At 46.8% G+C, this 18081-nt stretch overlaps 7 protein-coding genes across 7 annotated transcripts; 2 read left to right on the forward strand and 5 right to left on the reverse strand.

The window, feature by feature from the left end:
* Nucleotides 1–790: 790 nt before the first annotated feature.
* Nucleotides 791–3333, reverse strand: GGS22DRAFT_149955 (membrane bound O-acyl transferase family-domain-containing protein). Its single transcript, XM_047959232.1, has one exon. The coding sequence runs from the start codon at nt 2871–2873 to the stop codon at nt 1053–1055; it is 1821 nt and encodes a 606-aa protein (XP_047823916.1). The 5' UTR covers nt 2874–3333; the 3' UTR covers nt 791–1052.
* A 254-nt stretch (nt 3334–3587) lies between these two features.
* On the reverse strand, nt 3588–4807 carry GGS22DRAFT_149956 (uncharacterized protein). Its single transcript, XM_047959233.1, has 2 exons — nt 4302–4807; nt 3588–4227 (listed from the first exon to the last, which is right to left on the reverse strand). The coding sequence occupies exons 1-2, from the start codon at nt 4362–4364 to the stop codon at nt 3844–3846; spliced, it is 447 nt and encodes a 148-aa protein (XP_047823917.1). The 5' UTR covers nt 4365–4807; the 3' UTR covers nt 3588–3843.
* Nucleotides 4808–6557, reverse strand: GGS22DRAFT_149957 (ATP phosphoribosyltransferase). The gene is made up of 4 exons (XM_047959234.1): nt 6130–6557; nt 5985–6019; nt 5333–5926; nt 4808–5261 (listed from the first exon to the last, which is right to left on the reverse strand). The coding sequence occupies exons 1-4, from the start codon at nt 6144–6146 to the stop codon at nt 4888–4890; spliced, it is 1020 nt and encodes a 339-aa protein (XP_047823918.1). The 5' UTR covers nt 6147–6557; the 3' UTR covers nt 4808–4887.
* Nucleotides 6558–6930: 373 nt separating this feature from the next.
* Nucleotides 6931–9719, forward strand: GGS22DRAFT_8148 (MFS general substrate transporter). Its single transcript, XM_047968168.1, has 7 exons — nt 6931–7449; nt 7536–7678; nt 7742–7767; nt 7835–8146; nt 8209–8280; nt 8333–9023; nt 9083–9719. Exons 2-7 carry the CDS (start codon nt 7590–7592, stop codon nt 9522–9524), a joined length of 1632 nt encoding a protein of 543 aa, XP_047823919.1. The 5' UTR covers nt 6931–7449; nt 7536–7589; the 3' UTR covers nt 9525–9719.
* Nucleotides 9720–9926: 207 nt separating this feature from the next.
* Nucleotides 9927–11168, forward strand: GGS22DRAFT_149963 (ribosome biogenesis protein SLX9-domain-containing protein). Its single transcript, XM_047959235.1, has 3 exons — nt 9927–10014; nt 10072–10753; nt 10809–11168. The coding sequence occupies exons 1-2, from the start codon at nt 10012–10014 to the stop codon at nt 10675–10677; spliced, it is 609 nt and encodes a 202-aa protein (XP_047823920.1). The 5' UTR covers nt 9927–10011; the 3' UTR covers nt 10678–10753; nt 10809–11168.
* A 1180-nt stretch (nt 11169–12348) lies between these two features.
* GGS22DRAFT_183436 (cysteine proteinase) lies at nt 12349–13336 on the reverse strand (the record flags this gene model as incomplete). Its single annotated transcript, XM_047964088.1, has 4 exons — nt 12349–12954; nt 13018–13067; nt 13121–13135; nt 13198–13336. The coding sequence occupies 4 exons, from the start codon at nt 13334–13336 to the stop codon at nt 12349–12351; spliced, it is 810 nt and encodes a 269-aa protein (XP_047823921.1).
* Nucleotides 13337–16481: 3145 nt separating this feature from the next.
* Nucleotides 16482–17621, reverse strand: GGS22DRAFT_149969 (DUF1640-domain-containing protein). Its single transcript, XM_047959236.1, has 3 exons — nt 17124–17621; nt 16617–17069; nt 16482–16554 (listed from the first exon to the last, which is right to left on the reverse strand). Exons 1-2 carry the CDS (start codon nt 17513–17515, stop codon nt 16640–16642), a joined length of 822 nt encoding a protein of 273 aa, XP_047823922.1. The 5' UTR covers nt 17516–17621; the 3' UTR covers nt 16482–16554; nt 16617–16639.
* Nucleotides 17622–18081: the final 460 nt, after the last annotated feature.

Genomic DNA, 18081 nt, shown 5'->3' on the forward strand with positions numbered 1-18081 from the left:
CTGGATATATCCCGTAATCGAGAAAAGGGGCCAGACACAGGTGGGTTGCGAGCCCATTCCTTGTTACAAGACCGCAATTACTAGAAACTAACACGATCTAGGTATATACAATTCCCTTACAGTTGAGTTCTCTCGAACTCCAGGGCGAACATTCCAGCGGAAAGTTTTCAGTAAGGCTCCTTTAGATTCACTATATGATTAAATTGTACATCCATAAAACTGATGCGTTATGTAGATGCGTTCAAGATCCAGAGTCATCTTATGTTCTTCGACTCGGAGCTTAACTCGGCTCGTACCATGCTGAGCAACATCTATACTGCATTCACCGAAACCGCCACCAAAATGTGGGCGTACGCCCGCTGCTTACCGGTGCAGAAACAGCCATCACCGTCGCTTATCATTCGTAAGTTCCAGCATACATTGATACGTAGCGTCGGCGTACCGCCATGCATATTTACAAATGGCTAACTCATACCACCAGAGACATTACCGAAACTCGTTGATATAGCGTTCCTTCTCCTGATAAGCAAAACCCGCAAGCTCCGATACCCAGGCTACACTTGCGACGTCAAGAAGTCCGAGGTATCCTGGTAAGCTCAGTTTCGTTCCCCTCGCTAACATTCAACCGTGGCTGATAATTATATTACAGGCTCGCTTATAACGCCTTCTGCACCATATTGGAGCGGAAGCAATCCAGGTACGGCGCCACCCTCGCCTGGCTCAAGGCCGAGATCAGGAAGTTAAGCGTTCAAAAGGACATCCGCTATGGACGTGTAACCCAAGTGGCTTGTTCTCAGCCCCAATGAACTCGCTTTTTCGTGTAAATTGAATAGGACTCTTACACGCTTCTATACCCCAAATAAACTTCAGTCTAATTAAAATACTCCTATTGCGCACTACCCGACTTCTAGTCTAGAAGCCAAAACCATGCCATTCTATATGCCTGTCCGTATGCACCGGGCCATGCCTCGCTCCCGTAGTCTAAAGTCTCGCGCACTTAAACGTCTATCTATCCAAGTGAATAACAAACTGCTTACACATACCATATCAAATCAAACCGCAAGCCCAACCTCCCACCACCTCTCCCCGCGATACCACCCCAACCTAAAACTCTGATCCATCCTCCACACGCGCCTATCACCCTCGGGCCCCAGTCCAAAGGCGCGGAACACGGAAACAGGCACGGGCTCGAAAAGCCATAACCCGCAGCGGCTGAAATCGTCTACGAGCAGCCAGCTCGTAGCGCACATCCACACCGTCACAAACGCTAGATTCCCCGCCCTCCGCGCCCACCGGGGTAGCTTCGCTATGTACCCGTGCAGCAGACGCGCCAATGCCGACTGCAGCATGGTCCCGACGCCCGCGAGGAAGAAGAACAGCGGGGGCGCGTACCAGCGGGTATGTGTCGGCACAGTGGAATAGCTACCACTCGCGTGTAGAAAGCCCGAAGTCAAGAACGCGAAAGCAGCGGCGGTTAGTTTCGCGGCCGGGGTGTTGGGGCTGATGTATCCGTGGCGGAGTAGATACTGCGTCGGGGCAGAGAAGCCGAAGCGGAAGGTCTGGTGCCACCAAGCGCCCCAGAAGCCGGGGAGGCCGCGGTCGAGGACTTGGACGAAGGAGCCGTTGACGGTGGGGAGGTGCCAGGGGTGTGTGCGGAAGCGGAGGATTTGCGGGGAGGGTGGGAGGAAGGCGAGGGCGAGCTGGCCGGCGTTGAAGAGGAGGTCTAGGGCGCTGAGGGTGCCGGTGAAGGAGAGGAAGGTACGGAGGAGGAAGAGGGTGGTTGGGGGGAGGGAGGAGAGGTGTGGTGGGAGGGGTTTGGTGTGCTCGGGTCCGAGGATGAAGTACGGGTCTGCGGTCATGGAGACGGCGCAGAAGTCCGCGATGATGTAGGCGGGGAGGATGTGGTGCAGGAATCGGTTGAGGAAGAGCTTTTTGTAAGAGGTGTATCGTGAGTACCCCTGCCGCGTGTTTTGCGGGCCGACGGAGCTCAGGGGGAGTTGGTAGTCGCCGGCTTTGGGGGGCGGTTCGTAGGGCGGGAGAGATGAGATAGCCCAGTTCCATCCTGTCATGCGGAATGTGCTGACGATGTCGAATGCCCAGTCTAGCCGGGTCCAAAAGGAGTCGTTCGCTGGATATTCTTGCCAGTAGTACTCGAATTCTTGTTCGGCTGCTAGCTTTTCGAGTTCTGCTGCTGAATGGACACCATTTCCGTTTTCTTGTAGTGACGATGATGCTTCCGAGATATCGGTTCCTTTCTCAGGCAGCTTCAACGTCTCGGCATGTATCCGTCTTTCCTTAATGCAATGAGGCGATCCATTGTCGTTGTTTCCATGTCCGTTTACTTCTAAGCCAGTTGTTTTGGGCTCCTCTCTAGAGCTCTCTTTGGTGCAGTTCCCGTTCTGCTGTTTATTCGTAAGAGCATGACCATTTCCTAGAGTTTGAGGTGATACATGGGCCTTTGGCTCTGCAAGGAAATTACTCTTCACGTCCTCCGGCCTCCTTTTTCTTCTGATATTTACTCTTTTGGCTTCCCACTGTGGTCTGGTCCATATGAGCAACGTGAAAGTCCATACGATACCCCAAGCACCAATCAGTCCAGCGCCATAAGCAACACCAAAATCGGAGCTCGAGACGTTGAGTATCATGTTAGAGTTGAAAATAACGATAAAGGCGAGGACGAGCCATCTGGCACGATATAGCCATGGTCGGTTCTTGTGTGGTATAGCCAAATACAGGGTTGGCAAAATCCAGAGGCCAAGCAAGTGTAACGGAACCAAGAGCGGTGTCTTGGTACCCGCTTTCACATCATCCCGAAACTTTGCGCGATAGAGTTCTCGGTACGTCGTTGCTAGATTGGCATTTTGGTGGTCCATCTCTTAACGATCCGGGGAAACAAGGTTACACTCAAGCTTTCTACCCAGAGACGTGCATGCCTGTTCAGCGGTGAACCTTGTTGATAATTTAGGTAACAGCCACGTTCAGTTCTAGCTCAGCTTCCTATACCTTCCGAGAAGGGAGAATGCTTTAAATATATCCGATTTATCAAAAATAGATAACCAAGGCGAAGATGGTCCAATATTAATGCTAAATCAGGATATCTATGCCCATAGTTTCTGAAGCAGAAGGCATATCTGAATAAGGGTCTTCGTTGACGTAGATGAAATGTGCTTCACGCCCGTGTGCCATGTGCTCCGTACCTCCGAGCCGGTGTAGCTTTTTAAGGCATTTATCTTACCAACCTCAGTAAGTAAGACATGAGATGAGACATGATCCAGCCGCTCTGCCCAAAAAGCATCACGCCTTAATCAGAAGACAGTCCGTGTGGATGTTGTGGATCCACAGGTCGCCACTACGTCGTACTAGCTGGGTCTAAATATTTAAGTTCCCGCCCATGATGACGTCAACCCGTGTATAGACTTGGGTATATGCATGTACAGATATACATACGAAGTATGCTGCTTTCTACAGCTTCAGCGCTATCAACATGTCTGCAAGTTCGTCCCTAGTTCCTGATCGACGCAAGAAACCAACACTGATCTTCTAACCCATGCTTAGATCCCGCCCACCCCTGCGACATGCGATGATGCATGTAACACTCCCCGATCTGACGATGCGACTACTATATCAAACGTGGGGGTTTATATGGTACTTTCACTAGTACTTTGTGTAACCGGATTTAAAATCCGATAATAGCATGAAAGAATGGGTTTTAATACCTAGGCAACTGCTAGGCAGACTATAGGAAACCATGTACCGGGTATCTCAAAATTCATAATTCATCGCCCTTCATATACGCAATGTCCAACAAGTTGGAAGCCCTCCTAGCGTTTACACCCCTAGAAATCAACCTGTCCAAGCCCAGAACTTAGCGCTCAGACGCCAAAGCAGCCACAAAGAGAGTAACAACACAAAACACAGCCCAACTAGGATACTACGCTGGATCTCGAAGGCATCTGCCGCTTCCATCTTCATAAGCTCCCTCTGCTTTGTGTGGTAATACCAGCGTGTCTGGTTCGTTCCGGCTCTCGATGTTTCCCGTTTCTTCCGATCAACCCATACGTACGGCTGTGGGCTAAATAATCTGCGTTCTAGCCATGAAGGCAAGACCCAAGAAGGCAGACGATTATATTGCTCAGAATGTTCTTGGATGCGCTTGTCGTGGTAATAACAGTCGATGAGGTAAAGCGACAAGAGGAATGACACGAAATGAAATGGTGTCAAGATCGCCTACGTTACTTGCAATGTTAGAACTCGACTACTAGGCACGAGTCAAGGCCTATCCAAGAACCGACTCAACTCACCTGGAAAATTCTCGATTGCTTCCCCCGATTAACCTCCGAGTGGGACGCCGTTTTTGACTCCATAATTGCTTAGTCGAGGGGTTATACAGGTACACGCGCAGCTTCTGATGCCGATAATTATAAATTAGATTATGTGGGTTAAGAGGTGAGTTGGAGGAAGCTATAGAAGAGAAAAAAAAAGAAGAAAATGGAGTCGAGTGATTGAAGGTTGTTTTATCATTACTTAAGTCGACCAATATAAGTAATAGTTCGCATTCGGACCCGGATTCAGTGCGAAGTTGCGAATTACGAAAATTGTGTCTAATTGGACACTTATTCTGCTTCGCCCCAATCTTGGAGGTCTGGACGGTGCGATTCGTCTAGACAATCCTACAGAACACCAAAGCCACTGACGAACTCGTAAGCTTTGCGACGGCTTCGTTTTTTAAGAATGTCTAGTATAAAAATGTTCAACACATTTCGACGCCGTGATATCAGTCAAGATTATATTCATACCAAGATATACGTGCGTTCCATTTTCCTATCCGATCCATTCCAGGTGTGTTACCTTTCTATCCCCCTTATATCATGTGCGATCTTGAACGACCTAACTCCTGGTGTTTGCAATGTCTAATACCAAGATGTCCGTTGCTCCGATTTTGGATAATTCGTCCATTATCAGCGCGATCTTCTTCTTCTCGACCATTATGCTAACAGCGACCCATCCTTCCTCTTCTAAAGAGGTTACTGTTGGCGCTCGCTTTCCGGGCGCAATCTTCGTGGCTGCCACGAGACCAGACCTCTCAACATTGTATTGGCACAGCACGTATCGTTGGGCAGTAATGACGCCGCGGATTCGGGCAGCGATCAATTCGACCAATTCCGGATTGGAAGGCTTTCGCGACTTAATCAATATTGCCGTTGTCTCGATAACGGTATCGATTGGTTTGAGTCCCGCAGCTTTCATAGTTTCTCCAGATTCTAGTATAGTCAGTATGGGTCCGTCCCGAATTCTTTGGACAACCAAAATGCGATTAGTTAAGGACACTTACCAACAAGGTCGACAATCCCGTCTGCCACTCCGAGAGCGCAAGCAGCTTCGACACTTCCACTTAGTTCAATGATCTTAGTCCGTAACTTGCTGGAGAAATTGACTCTCGGAGTATCATTTGTCGTTTCCTTTGCCGTATCCTCTTCTAATTCTAGATTGGCGAAATACCTCTGTGCCAAGTTTACGAAACTTGTGCCGATATTCTTTCCAATAAGGTCTTTGGGAGAATTATAACCGCCTTTCTCGGGAACCTGAACCTGCAGCTTGCAACCTCCAAAACCTAGATCCATAACGGTTTCGCATCCTGAGCCTCGGGAGTTCCGTTCGGTCTCTTCTTCAGGGGTAATCTCTCCAGAAAAGCGCCGTGCACGGTGGAGCGCCCTAACTCCAGCATCATGCTCTTGCACCTGGTCCCATCCTGTGATTCCTAGGTCGACTTGGCCTTCACCCACGAATGTAGGTATATCGGCCGCTGGGAGAAAGATCAGAGCGATGGGTAGATTCTTGACTAAAGCTATGTCAAGTCTGTTCTCTCGCCTGAACTGTATATCCGCGCCCTCTAACAGATTGAGAGTAGCCTGGTTAAGTCTTCCCTCTGTTTGACGAGTCAGTATTACGGTTGATTATTTCGACGTATAGGTAGGGTATTTTACTCTTAGGAACGGCGAACAATAATCGGCCTTCTAAGCTATTAATTGATAGAGAATTAGCCATGATTATGGTAGTGAATAGCCCGAGAGAACTCGAGACTTCCCCGCATATACAGAGAAGGGAGTAAACCGAACAGGGTGGACGAACTGGTTGACTAAATCCATGGTTGGGTCTTGACAATATCCTCGACAACGCACTGAATGTCTCCAAGATGCAGCAGCTTAATATTGGAGATAGGCGCAGATTCTCCGACTTTTGATAGGCCAATCGAGTAGGTCGGCGTTTGTTTGACCTACACAATTAATAAATTCGTGCTTCAATGGTTTGATGGCGTTTGCCTGCGTTCTTGTATCGAATATGCCCTTACTTTAGAGATGAGATGACGGATAATAATTTTCAAACTTAAGTCGAAAATCCGTAACCCCACGTTCCTGAATCGGAGCTCCCACTTTGTTAATTCCATGGCGGGGCAGAGAAGCTAGAATAGGTCGGATCCATGTACTCGTACCTAGTACAGATTCACCTAGTAACAATCTTACATTCATAAACGTGGCTTTTATCTAGTAATATGATAGGTAAGGTAGGATTATGAATAAAATTATGGATGAACCTCATGCATGTATATTCTATTTCACACTTATATATCCCGAATCATTATCCTAAAGTCACGTTACGTTACTTAACAATCTCTTGTTGTCGGACTTGGTGATACCCGGACTTCGCGTAGATGTACTTCGTACTTAAAGGGTAAAATGGAGGTGCTTAAGTACTTAAGCGAACCAACGCGCTGGGACGGTTGCCGCGATCCATACCTGCCTTTTAGCTGATATCCGACGGAAGTCTTGGTAAAGCTGCGCCTGCGCGTCTACCTGGGTAGCTGCTTCGTATGCTAAATTAAGCAATGCTATCGAGTTATGTAATTGCCGCTTATCCGCTAGTTAGTTGTGTAGACTTTGAAAGTTATGATCGAATTGATCTTTTCTTTCATTTACTTTTCTTTCTAACGTGTTCGAATTAGGATACCTACTTAGGTATCCAAAGATGAGTTACACGAGGAAACCGGATGTTTAGTTGCTCAACGTCAGCGCCTCGCAACCACATAGCTCCTTCTGCTAAGGAAATGCACTTTTGTGTACGGTGTTTCACTTGAACAGTCTGACAGTACAGATTTCAGTGCAATGCCGAGCCACAGTGGAGTGCGATTAATGATCCACAAACACATCCTTGTCCCCCTGACATATTACGCATATTACGGTCTTGGGGGTCTTGGTCGCCTTGGTGTTGCTAATGATTATTACCGAATCTCCTAAACCTCGCCTATTCCAGCATTTCGCAAACCTCACGAGACCACTTGATAAGGCCAGCTTTTCTCCCAGCTCGCCATGTTCGCAACAACGCTCGGGTAACAACAAAACCTAAACATTGGTATCTATAATAGATAAGCACCATTAGAAAAACAATAGATATGTACGAATTCTCCAAAATAACTACGAGTTTAAGACATAATTTCGATATAATAGGCCTTGCGCATAGCTAACTGACATCACATACAGCGCGAACCCGAAGACGAAGACGATTGGGCTGATAGCCCCGACAAACCGGACAATATGTCGAGATGGGCTGGGCAACCGTCCATAAAGGGCAGCACTGAAGCCGTGCGTATGGCTCTGCTAACCCTCAACACCATCGGCATAACGTACGTCGCAGCCATGTAACACGGTAGTTGACAAGGGCGAGCGCTGACAAGATTATTACTTAGGTTCGTTTGGGGAGTAGAACAGACCTGTAAGATTCACAATACCAATACCAATACTTCATATATAAAACCAATTCTAATAAAACCTCTATCTAGATTGTACTCCATACCTTCTTTCCCTCGGCTTGACGAAAAGCAAAACCTCCTTGGTTTGGATCGCCGGACCGCTTTCAGGACTCATTGTACAACCTATCGTTGGCGCATTAGCGGACGAATCGACATCGAAATGGGGGCGACGCAGACCTTTCATCGTTATCGGCTCCATACTATCGGCCTTTTGCCTTCTCACATTGGGCTTCACAAAGGAGATAGTCGAATTCTTCGTCCCCAATCACCATACAACGCAAACCGTTACAATATCAACAGCTGTGTTGGCTATATACGCGGTTGACTTCTCCATCAATGCTGGTTAGTCAATGTCGCCTATAATTAGACGCGCTTGAGTCATGTTGTACTAACACTGCTGTTAGTAATGTCCGCGGCAAGGAGTTTAGTCGTTGATACGCTTCCAATCGAAAAGCAACAAACGGGTTCCGCCTGGGGTATGACTAGTGGATATAATGCCGGATTTACACATGCTAATTTCGTTGACAGGTAGCAGAATGTCAGCGATTGGTCATGGAATCGCTTATGCGACCGGCGCGGTTGACTTGCCCTCAATTCTTGGGACATCCTTAGGCGATACTCAATTCAAGCAATTGACCGTCATCGCCGCTTTGGGGCTTGTTTTCACCTGCGGAGTCACTTCCTGGGCTGTCACGGAAAGGATCTTGATCGCCCCAAGACACGATCCTCGCAGGGAAGAAGGGGGATTTAAGGTTATCAGCCAGATCTGGTCGACTATTGTAAATCTTCCGCCCCGCATACGAGCAATCTGTATGGCGCAATTCTGGGCGTGGATTGGATGGTTCCCCTTTCTCTTCTACAGCACAACGTGGATAGGGGAGACCTACTTTCGCTACGATGTCGTGCGTGACGCGAAAGATTCGGGGGATGCATTAGGTGAGATTGGTAGAGTTGGAAGCGAAGCTTTCATTATTTACTCAATTATTACCTTTCTGGGGTCGTGGATCCTGCCCATGGTCATTAAGTCTCCGGATGACGAGAGTTATACGCAACGTCCCCCAGAGGCACTCAGGGGCGTCGTTGAGAACTTCAATAAGTATAAGCCAGAACTCCTAACAGCGTGGATGTGGGGCCACGCAACTTTTGCGGGTGCTATGCTGTTCGCTCCATTTGCCAAGAGCTTCAGGTTTGCGACCTTCCTCGTTTGCCTATGTGGATTGTAAGTGTTTTATGTCAACACACATAATATTTCGAATTAATAAATCTAACTTTTCTTAGGCCTTGGAACATAGCGTCATGGGCGCCTTCTGCCTTCCTTGGGGTAGAGGTTAACAAGCTGAGTGGTGCGACTGGACCCAACGCCTCATACCGTCGCCTATCGCATAGTTCGCCCATAGAGATGGAGGAAAACAATGGGTCCATCTTAGATCCGGACGATTCACGTAGTGCATCTAAATCAAATACCACAGGCCAATTGTCCGGTGTTTATTTCGGCATTCTAAACATCTACACGACGATACCCCAATTCATCGGCACAATTCTCAGTACCATTATCTTTAGCATTCTTGAACCAGGCAAGAGTCCAGAGTTAGCGCATAGCGCACATCCAAACGAACACCACGGAACCGACGGGCCTAATGCGATCGCCGTATGTCTGTTCATCGGGGCTTGCAGCGCCATCGTAGCCGTATTCGCGACACGGAAGCTGAAATATTTGTAACGCCCACCTGTATTAGACTTTATGGTATGGATAGACGGTAGCATTATGGGACAAAAAATTACTTCTATTATGACTTTGTAATGGCTCTGGGGGTGCGTTGTAAAACGGGCTTGGTGGATAGGGCGTTTAGGGGGTTTGGTTTAGGGGTACGGTCGTCAACCTAGAATTGATTTGAATTTCATTGTGTTACGACAACCTTATTGCAAAGCATGAATTATTATGGTGACTATTTAGCTATATTATACTTGGTAAGTATAAATAACTGAACGAATTGAGACCAATTTTGAAAAGGGGTCGTTTGCTGTCCTTGTTACCTGGATAGAGTTTCCCAGTAACCTGAAATATCCAGATTACGTAACAGGTCCACTATAATTTCTATCACAGTTCACACACTTTCTAAAATTCAACCAACACTTTTACTCTCTCCCCCATCAACCACCTACCTTAACAGCAACTGGAAATCGCCTCACTCAATTGAACTCGCAAAATGGTCCGTATCATCGCCCTTCCAATAACTCCAAAATCGACGCACTAATCTCCCCCACAGGCCCCAGTAATCCCCTCCAAACGCCGCACCCTCCGCGCCAAACTCGCCGCCCGCAGCGGTCCCTCGCCCTACGCCCCGCGCAAAGCCCCGCGTCCCGACGCCGTCGAGACCAGCGATTCCTTCATCAATTCCAAGAAAGACAAGCGTCTGGTGAAACACGCATCTTTCGTCTCGCGTATTGAAAAGACGTCCTCGAAGGAGAAAAAACTTAAACGGCGTAGGCCGGGGAAGAAACTCGTTACGAACCTCGACGCGCTGGCGGATGCGCTGCCGGATTTGATGGAGACGGAGGAGGGGCTGCGGCAGATGAGGGAGGGGAGGGTGAGACATCGTAGTTTGAAGGGAGGCAGGGGTGCGATGAAGAGGAAGGAACGCGTGGTTAGGGGGGAGGTTCGGAGGTTTGGGGTTAGTTTGGCGAGGCTGAATGCTGTTCCGGAGAAGGGCGGGGAGGTTGAGCGGAGTGCCGATGTTGAGGGCCAGGGAGAGGTGGCAGTGCCGGTGGTGGCGCCGACTTCGACTGCAAATCGGTTTGCGGCGTTGCGGAGCTTTATCTCGGCGACTATGGAGCAGAACCCTGCTTTTGTTGGGAAGCGGGATGGGGAATGAGGTGGTGGTTTATGAACGCTACGGCTACGAAACAAATACGGATGGTTTTATGCGAGAATAATTGCCACGGTGTCAGGTAAGGAGAGCCCAGTCGAGGCCTTCAATGTCTTGTGCTAATATCATCTACTCAGGGTCGGAGACTTGAAAGGAGAGATCATGACCATATGATCTCTGATTTACTATAGTAGGCGTATATACTACTACGCTGCCCGCTCCCGGCTAGTCCCTCATGATTCAGATCTGCCTACCTGCAACGAGGTATACGTCGGGGGGCTATAGCTTATTAGGGATTACCTAAGTAGAAAGGTATTCAAGCAAGGTCAAGGAACATACACCGACCCCACAAAGCTATAATATGAACCAGACACCTGGGAAATGGTTACGTCTCCACTGATGAGCTTATATCAAGGATCTCGATTCGGGTACACAGGTATAACTCGAGAGCTCTAGTGCTCTCCTATTAAGAATAAAAGACCATATCACATGCTTGATAGACTGTAACGCCCACGTGAAGTTTAGGTAGACCGCATCTCAGCCTTGGAAATTGGACAGCAGCGTAAAATATTAGCTTATAAAAAGAATGTAGTCGAGTGTCTAAGATTCACTCTCCAACCCTAGTTTCTCAACAGGCAGGATAGTTCCTTACTAAAGAGGAGAGGCAAGTAATCGCATGACACCAGCGCTTCCAGTTATGTATGGACCTACTTTGATAAGTACCTAACTTAGCAAGTAAGATATCGGAAACATGATCTAGTCGGTAAATGGATCAGAATGGCCATAAGTTGACAGGCCATACTTCGCCATAACTGGGAGGGAATCAGACAGCGGCCTGGTAGCGTAAGTCAACGATAACGTTCGGATACTCTCGCATAACGAGTCAGGTCATCAGTCGATAATACCGGTTCCGTTCTCGTTTTATGAAACGGGTCAAATAAGGCCATGGAAGAAGCGGAGGCGTGGAGGCAGATGGGCTTTCGGATGGAACGCTATGGAGACGACAAATCCGTCCTCGTCCGATAGCATAATCTAGCACGGATATCCTGTACTTATCTCAGATAAGTTAGCTAACATGTCAACATTTCGAATCATTAGGGAATCAGTTTAAGAGAAAATTTAACTCTTCATTTGCCTCTGAATAAATCGAGCAGTATGGTGGTATGAAAGTAGTGGCTAAAGGTGATAATAATCCCCAGCATCTCGTGTAATAGACCACATCCTCCATCTGACCCATACAGACCACTCACTTCAGATGGCTTGCCTGTATTCAGTAAAATTTCGCGATTCGCCAGTAAAGAACACAATCCGGTTTATGGTGATTGTGCTATGCATCGTTCCATAAAAATGGTATCCATCCAGTTAGAAAAAAACAAAAGGCTGTTTCCAAATCCACCTGTGATATGTAGACGCGACAATAGACGTCGTAGTGTCGGGTTCTTTGCCGGCTCGATTATTCGCGAGAGCCCAGCATCATGTCGACCGGTGATAGCACAACCCATGGTTGTAAGACATGATTTCGTGCATAGGCTCGTTAGACTCGGACTTCTCAAGTTGGAAGATCATATCCGCCGAAGACCAAGTGACGACGAGCTGAGGTGATGCCGCGAGCAATTACTCGTCCTTATTAGACATCTCCTCGATTTCCTTCCAGTCAGCCTCAGTCAGGACCGCACTCTATTCGATCCGAGGTGGTGTGTTACTTGGCGTGAGCCGTCGTCGTTCGCCTTCCTTGCGCAGACTTTCAATTATCTTGAGCATTTCCTTACGTGCCCCGATACTATCGATTGCCTTCTGAGCCATACTCATCGAAACCTTGTCGCCGGCGTTGACAGATAGTAAGCGCTTGATAAGAAGATGTCGCATCACGATGCAGACGAATACGCCGCAGTCGCTACCATTCTCTTGCTGTGGTGAGTCGGCTAAGCAATGGAAGCGCAAGGTTACGCCGAGGACGCTTGACAGTCTCTTAGACGCATCCCATGCATCCTTGTTGTTCACGCCATCGAGTGAGTCGTAGTGGAAGGCCACGCCGTCAATGATGCTCACGACAAGTAAAGACCAATGGCTTCCACCCTCGGCCTGGCTGACGTTGTGCGCGTCGTTGATAGGAAGGAATATGTGAGTAATACCTCGGAAATCTGGTAGCGCCGATCGAACCATCTCGGTGTCCTTATTTTTCATCAAGAGGAAGGTCATCGAAGGGCGCAAGAGGACAATACGCGCTTGAGGATATTTCACTAGCACTTCTCGCTCCAAGAACTCTTCCCAGAATGCGATGTTCTATAGGATAATTACATGTTAGTTGTTGTTTAAAAGAAAGTTGCTTCCATTAATGATACTTACGTTATCGGTCAGCCAATCATGCTTCAGAGCCTTGATGTCTTCGTACGTCACTAGCTAGAGTTAGTATTGCGGAAAAGCCGGGATTAAGTATGGAAAGGCATACGAAGAATATCGTAATCTGAAAAACGCCATGTCAGTAATCACGTAGGCTTAGAAACAGGGGGTGTTTGGAATACTCACAGGATAGGTAAGGTTGGGTAGGCGAGGGAGACGGCGATAGCTGGTTTCTTCTTGAGCGCAGTCTACGGGAATGGGGTCTTGTTCTCATGGGGCTCACACTGTCATTAAGCCTGCGAGATAATCTCTCGCGAAACGTCATCGTGAAACCTGTTGTTAATACACCGGCGGGAATTTATTGGGTTACAATCGTCCTTGCACAATCGCCTGGTGCTTGGTTTCGTCGGCGTTTGGTTAGGGTCGCTAGATGCGATTCGCACGAGGGTGTAAGTGGGTTTATGTAGGTGTGCGTAGGTGTACGTAGAAAAGGAGAGGGTGCGGGGTGATCGGTCGAGGTGGTCGAAATGGTCGAAGTTCGATTGATTTTAGATTTAAGAATCGGAAGGAGTGAAGGTAAGATTCAAGTTAGGGAGGCAAAGGACGTTGCTGCCGTCGCGGGTCGTTAGGTGGCAGGTGGTAAAAATGAACCTGCAAACAGGTACGTTGCTTATGTTGCTTATGTTGCCTCGAATGAAAGTAAAAGGATAGATGCTGTTTAACTCTCGAATGATTGAGAGAAAAAATTAATTGCGAATGAATGTATGTATCCCTTACCAAGGGAACCTAGAACGATCTGTGGAAAAGTGTCAACGAAGTGCTAGCCTGAAATGACGACAGCCGAGATCTAAGTGCTGGCGTAGCTAAGAATCGAACTAGAAAAAAATGAACGTGGACAAGAAAAGTATGAAGTTATCGTAAAGAAAGGTGAAGAATTAGGATTAGTGTGAGAAAACTAGGTGTGCAATTGAAAGGGTTTTTTTTTTTCTGTGATGTAGAAGGAATGTTTGAAGAGCAGGAAGAAGAAAAAGAAGTCAAGATGATCAACGTACAATTGTTCTATGTTGTATTTGTCGAGTTCTCGAGGATCAGATTCAGAGTGAAGGATTATATCAGACCTAGAATTACTAGTACCGAGCAGGAGGAACAAAGAGAAAGGCGATTTTTAGATGATGGGAAAGCCGAATTGCGGGGTGAAATCAATGTACATCCAGTACCCTGTCCGCTGTATTTAAAGTGTTCAGGTATCCCGGTAAGATTTAACAGTTGGGCACGGGTATCGACATGTAAGTACCTAGGTACATACAAGTAACTCGTACTTCGGAGACGAATAAACTGTAAATACGCCGCCAGGTCGCCTGATACTTCCAAGCAATATTAAGACAGCGGATATGTCATTAATGCCACCTAGCGGTGAGATGCATGCGTGGTACTACCAGGTAATTTCTACATCTATGTATTTCATACTATGTAGATGGATCCTCAATTTATCTGTCTAAATACAAGGCAAAAACGTATGGAGTTGTTTGCGTAGGTACTACTAGCACATGCACACATCCATACCTTGTATCCGGGCGCTGGAGGAGCTTCAAGGTTGAAATCATCAGCCTTACGGGAAAAGTTTAAAATATAATTAAAATAACCGCCTAGTAACGAAAAATGACGAATATTCGGTAAACAGAGCGGTATATTATTACTCGCGACAATACCTGAGTAAGGTCATTTATTGAGCAGATGCTCCGGCGTGTAGTAAGATACATGTCTAGGCGCATATAAAAAGAGGAATTCAATGTTGGTGGTCCAGATCTGATTTTCTACGGGGATCAATTCAGATAGAATGCTGAAATATGTACCTAGATACATATACGTAAGTACTGAATTTCATAAAATGATTGCCGGAAGCTACAAATGTCAGTACGTACCCGTGTATTCCCTCGTAACACGACATCAATGCCCCCATAATTCAAGCGTTCTGTTTCAGGCATGTAAAAGCTTGGCATGTGCTTCCCTTCTAAGCCCCACTCGCAAACACGACGACCTCTTACGACTTACGATTCAAGTCAGTTCAAGACTTAATAACATCTCCCCACGAGTACACGCATTCATAGCTAATCCCGTAGGGGCAAATCGACGCACTTCATGCTAACCTGACAGCCGAGGCAGGGTCTCCACGGCCTACAAGAAACATCGTAGATCCCGGTGGATGCCATGTCTTATGAGCTATATTGGCCTTGGATATCACACTGGACGGTTTTAGATTAAAAATGGCTTAGGGTAGTTGAGGAGATACTGTAATCTCCTCAACGGGGTTTATCAAAGGGTTTAAAGCTACTACCCAAGCATTAACATCAGTCTCAAACATGGTATGTTGACTACGAGTCAGTGCTATTCATCAGCTATGTCTAACATGGAATCGGTGGTACTGCACCTAGGCAGCTAGGTAATATACCTTACTATTGAAAAGTGGCAAAACTTGTCCTAGCTGATGAACTTAACATTGAGGGTCGAATAAAAATACCTATAGCTCTCCAAGATCGATTCAGCCTTAGACGAACCTAGTCACGTAGAGTAGTGCATGAATATTACCTCGTCATCCCAGGATATTAATAGCTTCAACTTTGAGGGCAAAGAACATAATCTCATCTACTCGACATTTATCGGGTGATGGTGATACCTAGTCTTTAATGGCATTGCTGATTATAGCTGAGATGAGAATGCTCTTGCTTTACTTAGGCTATGTGAGCTGCGTCTACCAGCATGTAATGACGACAAATAGGACACTCAGAATATCCGTGAAACGTCTTATAGTGTGTTAGGAAAGGCGGATTAGTTAGAAAATATGCAAATCTATCATCTTAAGGATGATAACAGTAATAACTACCTAGCAACGGCACTAACTAGTACATTAGGTGCTTAGGTGCTTTCAAATACCTAACTCCAGGGGAAAATATAGGTACCTAATCAACATCCCTTCCTTTGAATATTATTCGGAGCTGTCAATTTGTGATAATAGGGTTTAATACCTAGGTATGCTGTAGTATAGAATAACTCTAGTAAACATGTATAAAAAGGTATATATGTTACTTGAGTATGCAATTAATGCTCTAACTAAGTTGATGTGAAGCCAGTAGTGTTTGTTTTAATATATCATTTAAGACTCGATTGAGGAGGGCAATAAAAAGAGACTGAGGCTTCTTAGGAATCAGATAGAAACTTACGATCATTAGGTACTATCTGTGTATATATTCGTTCTTATTAATAAACTAAGGGTAGAATATGATGACAAGATCCAGCTTCTAGCTTACCTGTGAAATCACCCATACTTCGGTACTGAATGGAAGTTGTGCTTCTGGCGATATTCCGTACCTTGGGCCTTTGGTGAAGAGCAAGGTATGTACTCATGAACTATGTCACAGAGATCGAGAGGATATGAAAATTACCGCAATTGCTGTAATCGAACAAGTCATGAGCATATAGTATATATTGAAATTTTGAGCCGTTCTCCTGCATTGGGTATCTTCGACTCGCATTGAAACTGGATTCCTGAGGTATAATAAAATATCTAAGTAAGATAAACATGCTATGTTCTGACTTGAAGCACCCACGCGAATAAGCTCCTTTCTCAACTTCACATGAGCAGTCTCCAAGCACCAAGTAACAGTGCCGCAAAACCAGTGCAAACTCCCATTAGCCACTGTAGCGTCTGGAACTTGACTTGCTCTAGCTTCTCTCGTAGGGCAGCAACTTCCTGCTCAATTTTGGTCTCCGTCTCCTTTATCTTCAGCTCTTGGTTGACGGCCTCTTCCCGTATGCGCCCCTTTTCTAGGTTTAGGTCCAATCGTACCGATGCCTGTGTCCGGCCGATCTCGTCGCGCAGTCGACTGTTTAGTTTGGTGATATCATTCGTAAGACGTTCGTGGGCGGCACGCGTGGTGTTGGACTCGGTGCTGTCTGCAGAGAGGAGTTCAGATCGGAGCTTGGCGAAGTCGACCTTCTGAGTGTATGTTGCTTTGGCCGCGTCCTCGCGTAGAACCATGGTTCGCGTTAAGTTTTGGATGCTGCTGGACGAATTAGCTCGGATAGCCGACGGGCCGGTGTTGAATAACGCTTACCTTTCCTGAATCACGTCATTGAGAACCTTCATCATAGCAACCGATTGCTCTTCTGTGAACCCATCGCGTTGTAGTCGTTGGACGAATTTTAGAGTATCGAAGTGGTGGTCTCTACCCCGCGGCGCCGTGGCATGGAATGATCTTCTCAAACCTAGATGCTGAAGCGTTGGAGATTCTCTTGTGGGTAGCTTTCCAGGAGGGTACCATGATGCCTTTCGAGATGTGTGGAACGAAGCCACCCTGTGCCCTTGTACTTCCCATGATCGTCGGGTTTCTATGGGAAGAGATGCGGCTCGGAACACTTGAGAGGGTCCAGTAGGTCCCGTCCAGCTCAGCCGTGGGAGCAGGAACCTAGGTAACGACTGGATGGCACTTCCCGTGACGCCTGCCATATTTCACACTTAAAATAAACCGATTTGGGGGTTGAACATCATATTTTGAACAAGTTATATGGGTATTTTCTGAAATAGGAACATGTGATGCAAGAGGAGAGCTGGCGATACTCGGAGCTCGTAGTACGTATCCGTACTACGTATCCGTACTAGTACGTAAGGTGGGTACTAGGTATCTGCGTACCTGCATTTCGGTTAGCCAATGTGGCTTACTGTGGCTAAAAACCGGGATAATCGTGGCTGAGCTAGTGCCGCCTATGTAAAATTTGAGAATTTGTTCGCGACTGAAGATTTTCTTTCCTTTCCTCTTCATTCAATATGAACAACGCAAATTTTCACATTCTCGAGACACAATATTTGGTGCGAGGTATCCTCTCTTTTGCAGTGGCCCACGACCACTGAAGTTCTCGGACAGAATGGAGACTAACTTACAACGAACAATCTTGGGTGCGGTGCTTCTCTACCCTCTCGAGGGCCATGAGAAGGATCGCAATGATTGAGCGTACATACATATTTACATATACCTCTGTAGTAGTTTACTGATTGGAGCTGATTTTTGTTATATG

Source organism: Annulohypoxylon maeteangense, assembly GCF_022496945.1.
Source record: "Annulohypoxylon maeteangense strain CBS 123835 unplaced genomic scaffold GGS22scaffold_1, whole genome shotgun sequence".
Lineage (NCBI taxonomy): Eukaryota > Fungi > Ascomycota > Sordariomycetes > Xylariales > Hypoxylaceae > Annulohypoxylon > Annulohypoxylon maeteangense.

What these genes read in the sequence shown, in the direction of transcription:
- GGS22DRAFT_149955 (XM_047959232.1), bottom strand. Translation starts at nt 2,873, where the DNA reads ATGGACCACCAAAATGCCAATCTAGCAACGACGTACCGAGAACTCTAT.
- GGS22DRAFT_149956 (XM_047959233.1), bottom strand. Translation starts at nt 4,364, where the DNA reads ATGGAGTCAAAAACGGCGTCCCACTCGGAGGTTAATCGGGGGAAGCAA. An exon ending in AGCAATCGAGAATTTTCCAG is followed by an intron (nt 4,228 to 4,301) that starts GTGAGTTGAGTC and finishes CAAGTAACGTAG; the next exon opens with GCGATCTTGACACCATTTCA.
- GGS22DRAFT_149957 (XM_047959234.1), bottom strand. An exon ending in ATTGTTCGCCGTTCCTAAGA is followed by an intron (nt 5,927 to 5,984) that starts GTAAAATACCCT and finishes CTCGTCAAACAG; the next exon opens with AGGGAAGACTTAACCAGGCT. An exon ending in CGGGATTGTCGACCTTGTTG is followed by an intron (nt 5,262 to 5,332) that starts GTAAGTGTCCTT and finishes TGACTATACTAG; the next exon opens with AATCTGGAGAAACTATGAAA.
- GGS22DRAFT_8148 (XM_047968168.1), top strand. Translation starts at nt 7,590, where the DNA reads ATGTCGAGATGGGCTGGGCAACCGTCCATAAAGGGCAGCACTGAAGCC. An exon ending in ACAAACGGGTTCCGCCTGGG is followed by an intron (nt 8,281 to 8,332) that starts GTATGACTAGTG and finishes TTTCGTTGACAG; the next exon opens with GTAGCAGAATGTCAGCGATT. An exon ending in CTCGTTTGCCTATGTGGATT is followed by an intron (nt 9,024 to 9,082) that starts GTAAGTGTTTTA and finishes AACTTTTCTTAG; the next exon opens with GCCTTGGAACATAGCGTCAT.
- GGS22DRAFT_149969 (XM_047959236.1), bottom strand. Translation starts at nt 17,515, where the DNA reads ATGGCAGGCGTCACGGGAAGTGCCATCCAGTCGTTACCTAGGTTCCTG. An exon ending in AATGACGTGATTCAGGAAAG is followed by an intron (nt 17,070 to 17,123) that starts GTAAGCGTTATT and finishes TTCGTCCAGCAG; the next exon opens with CATCCAAAACTTAACGCGAA.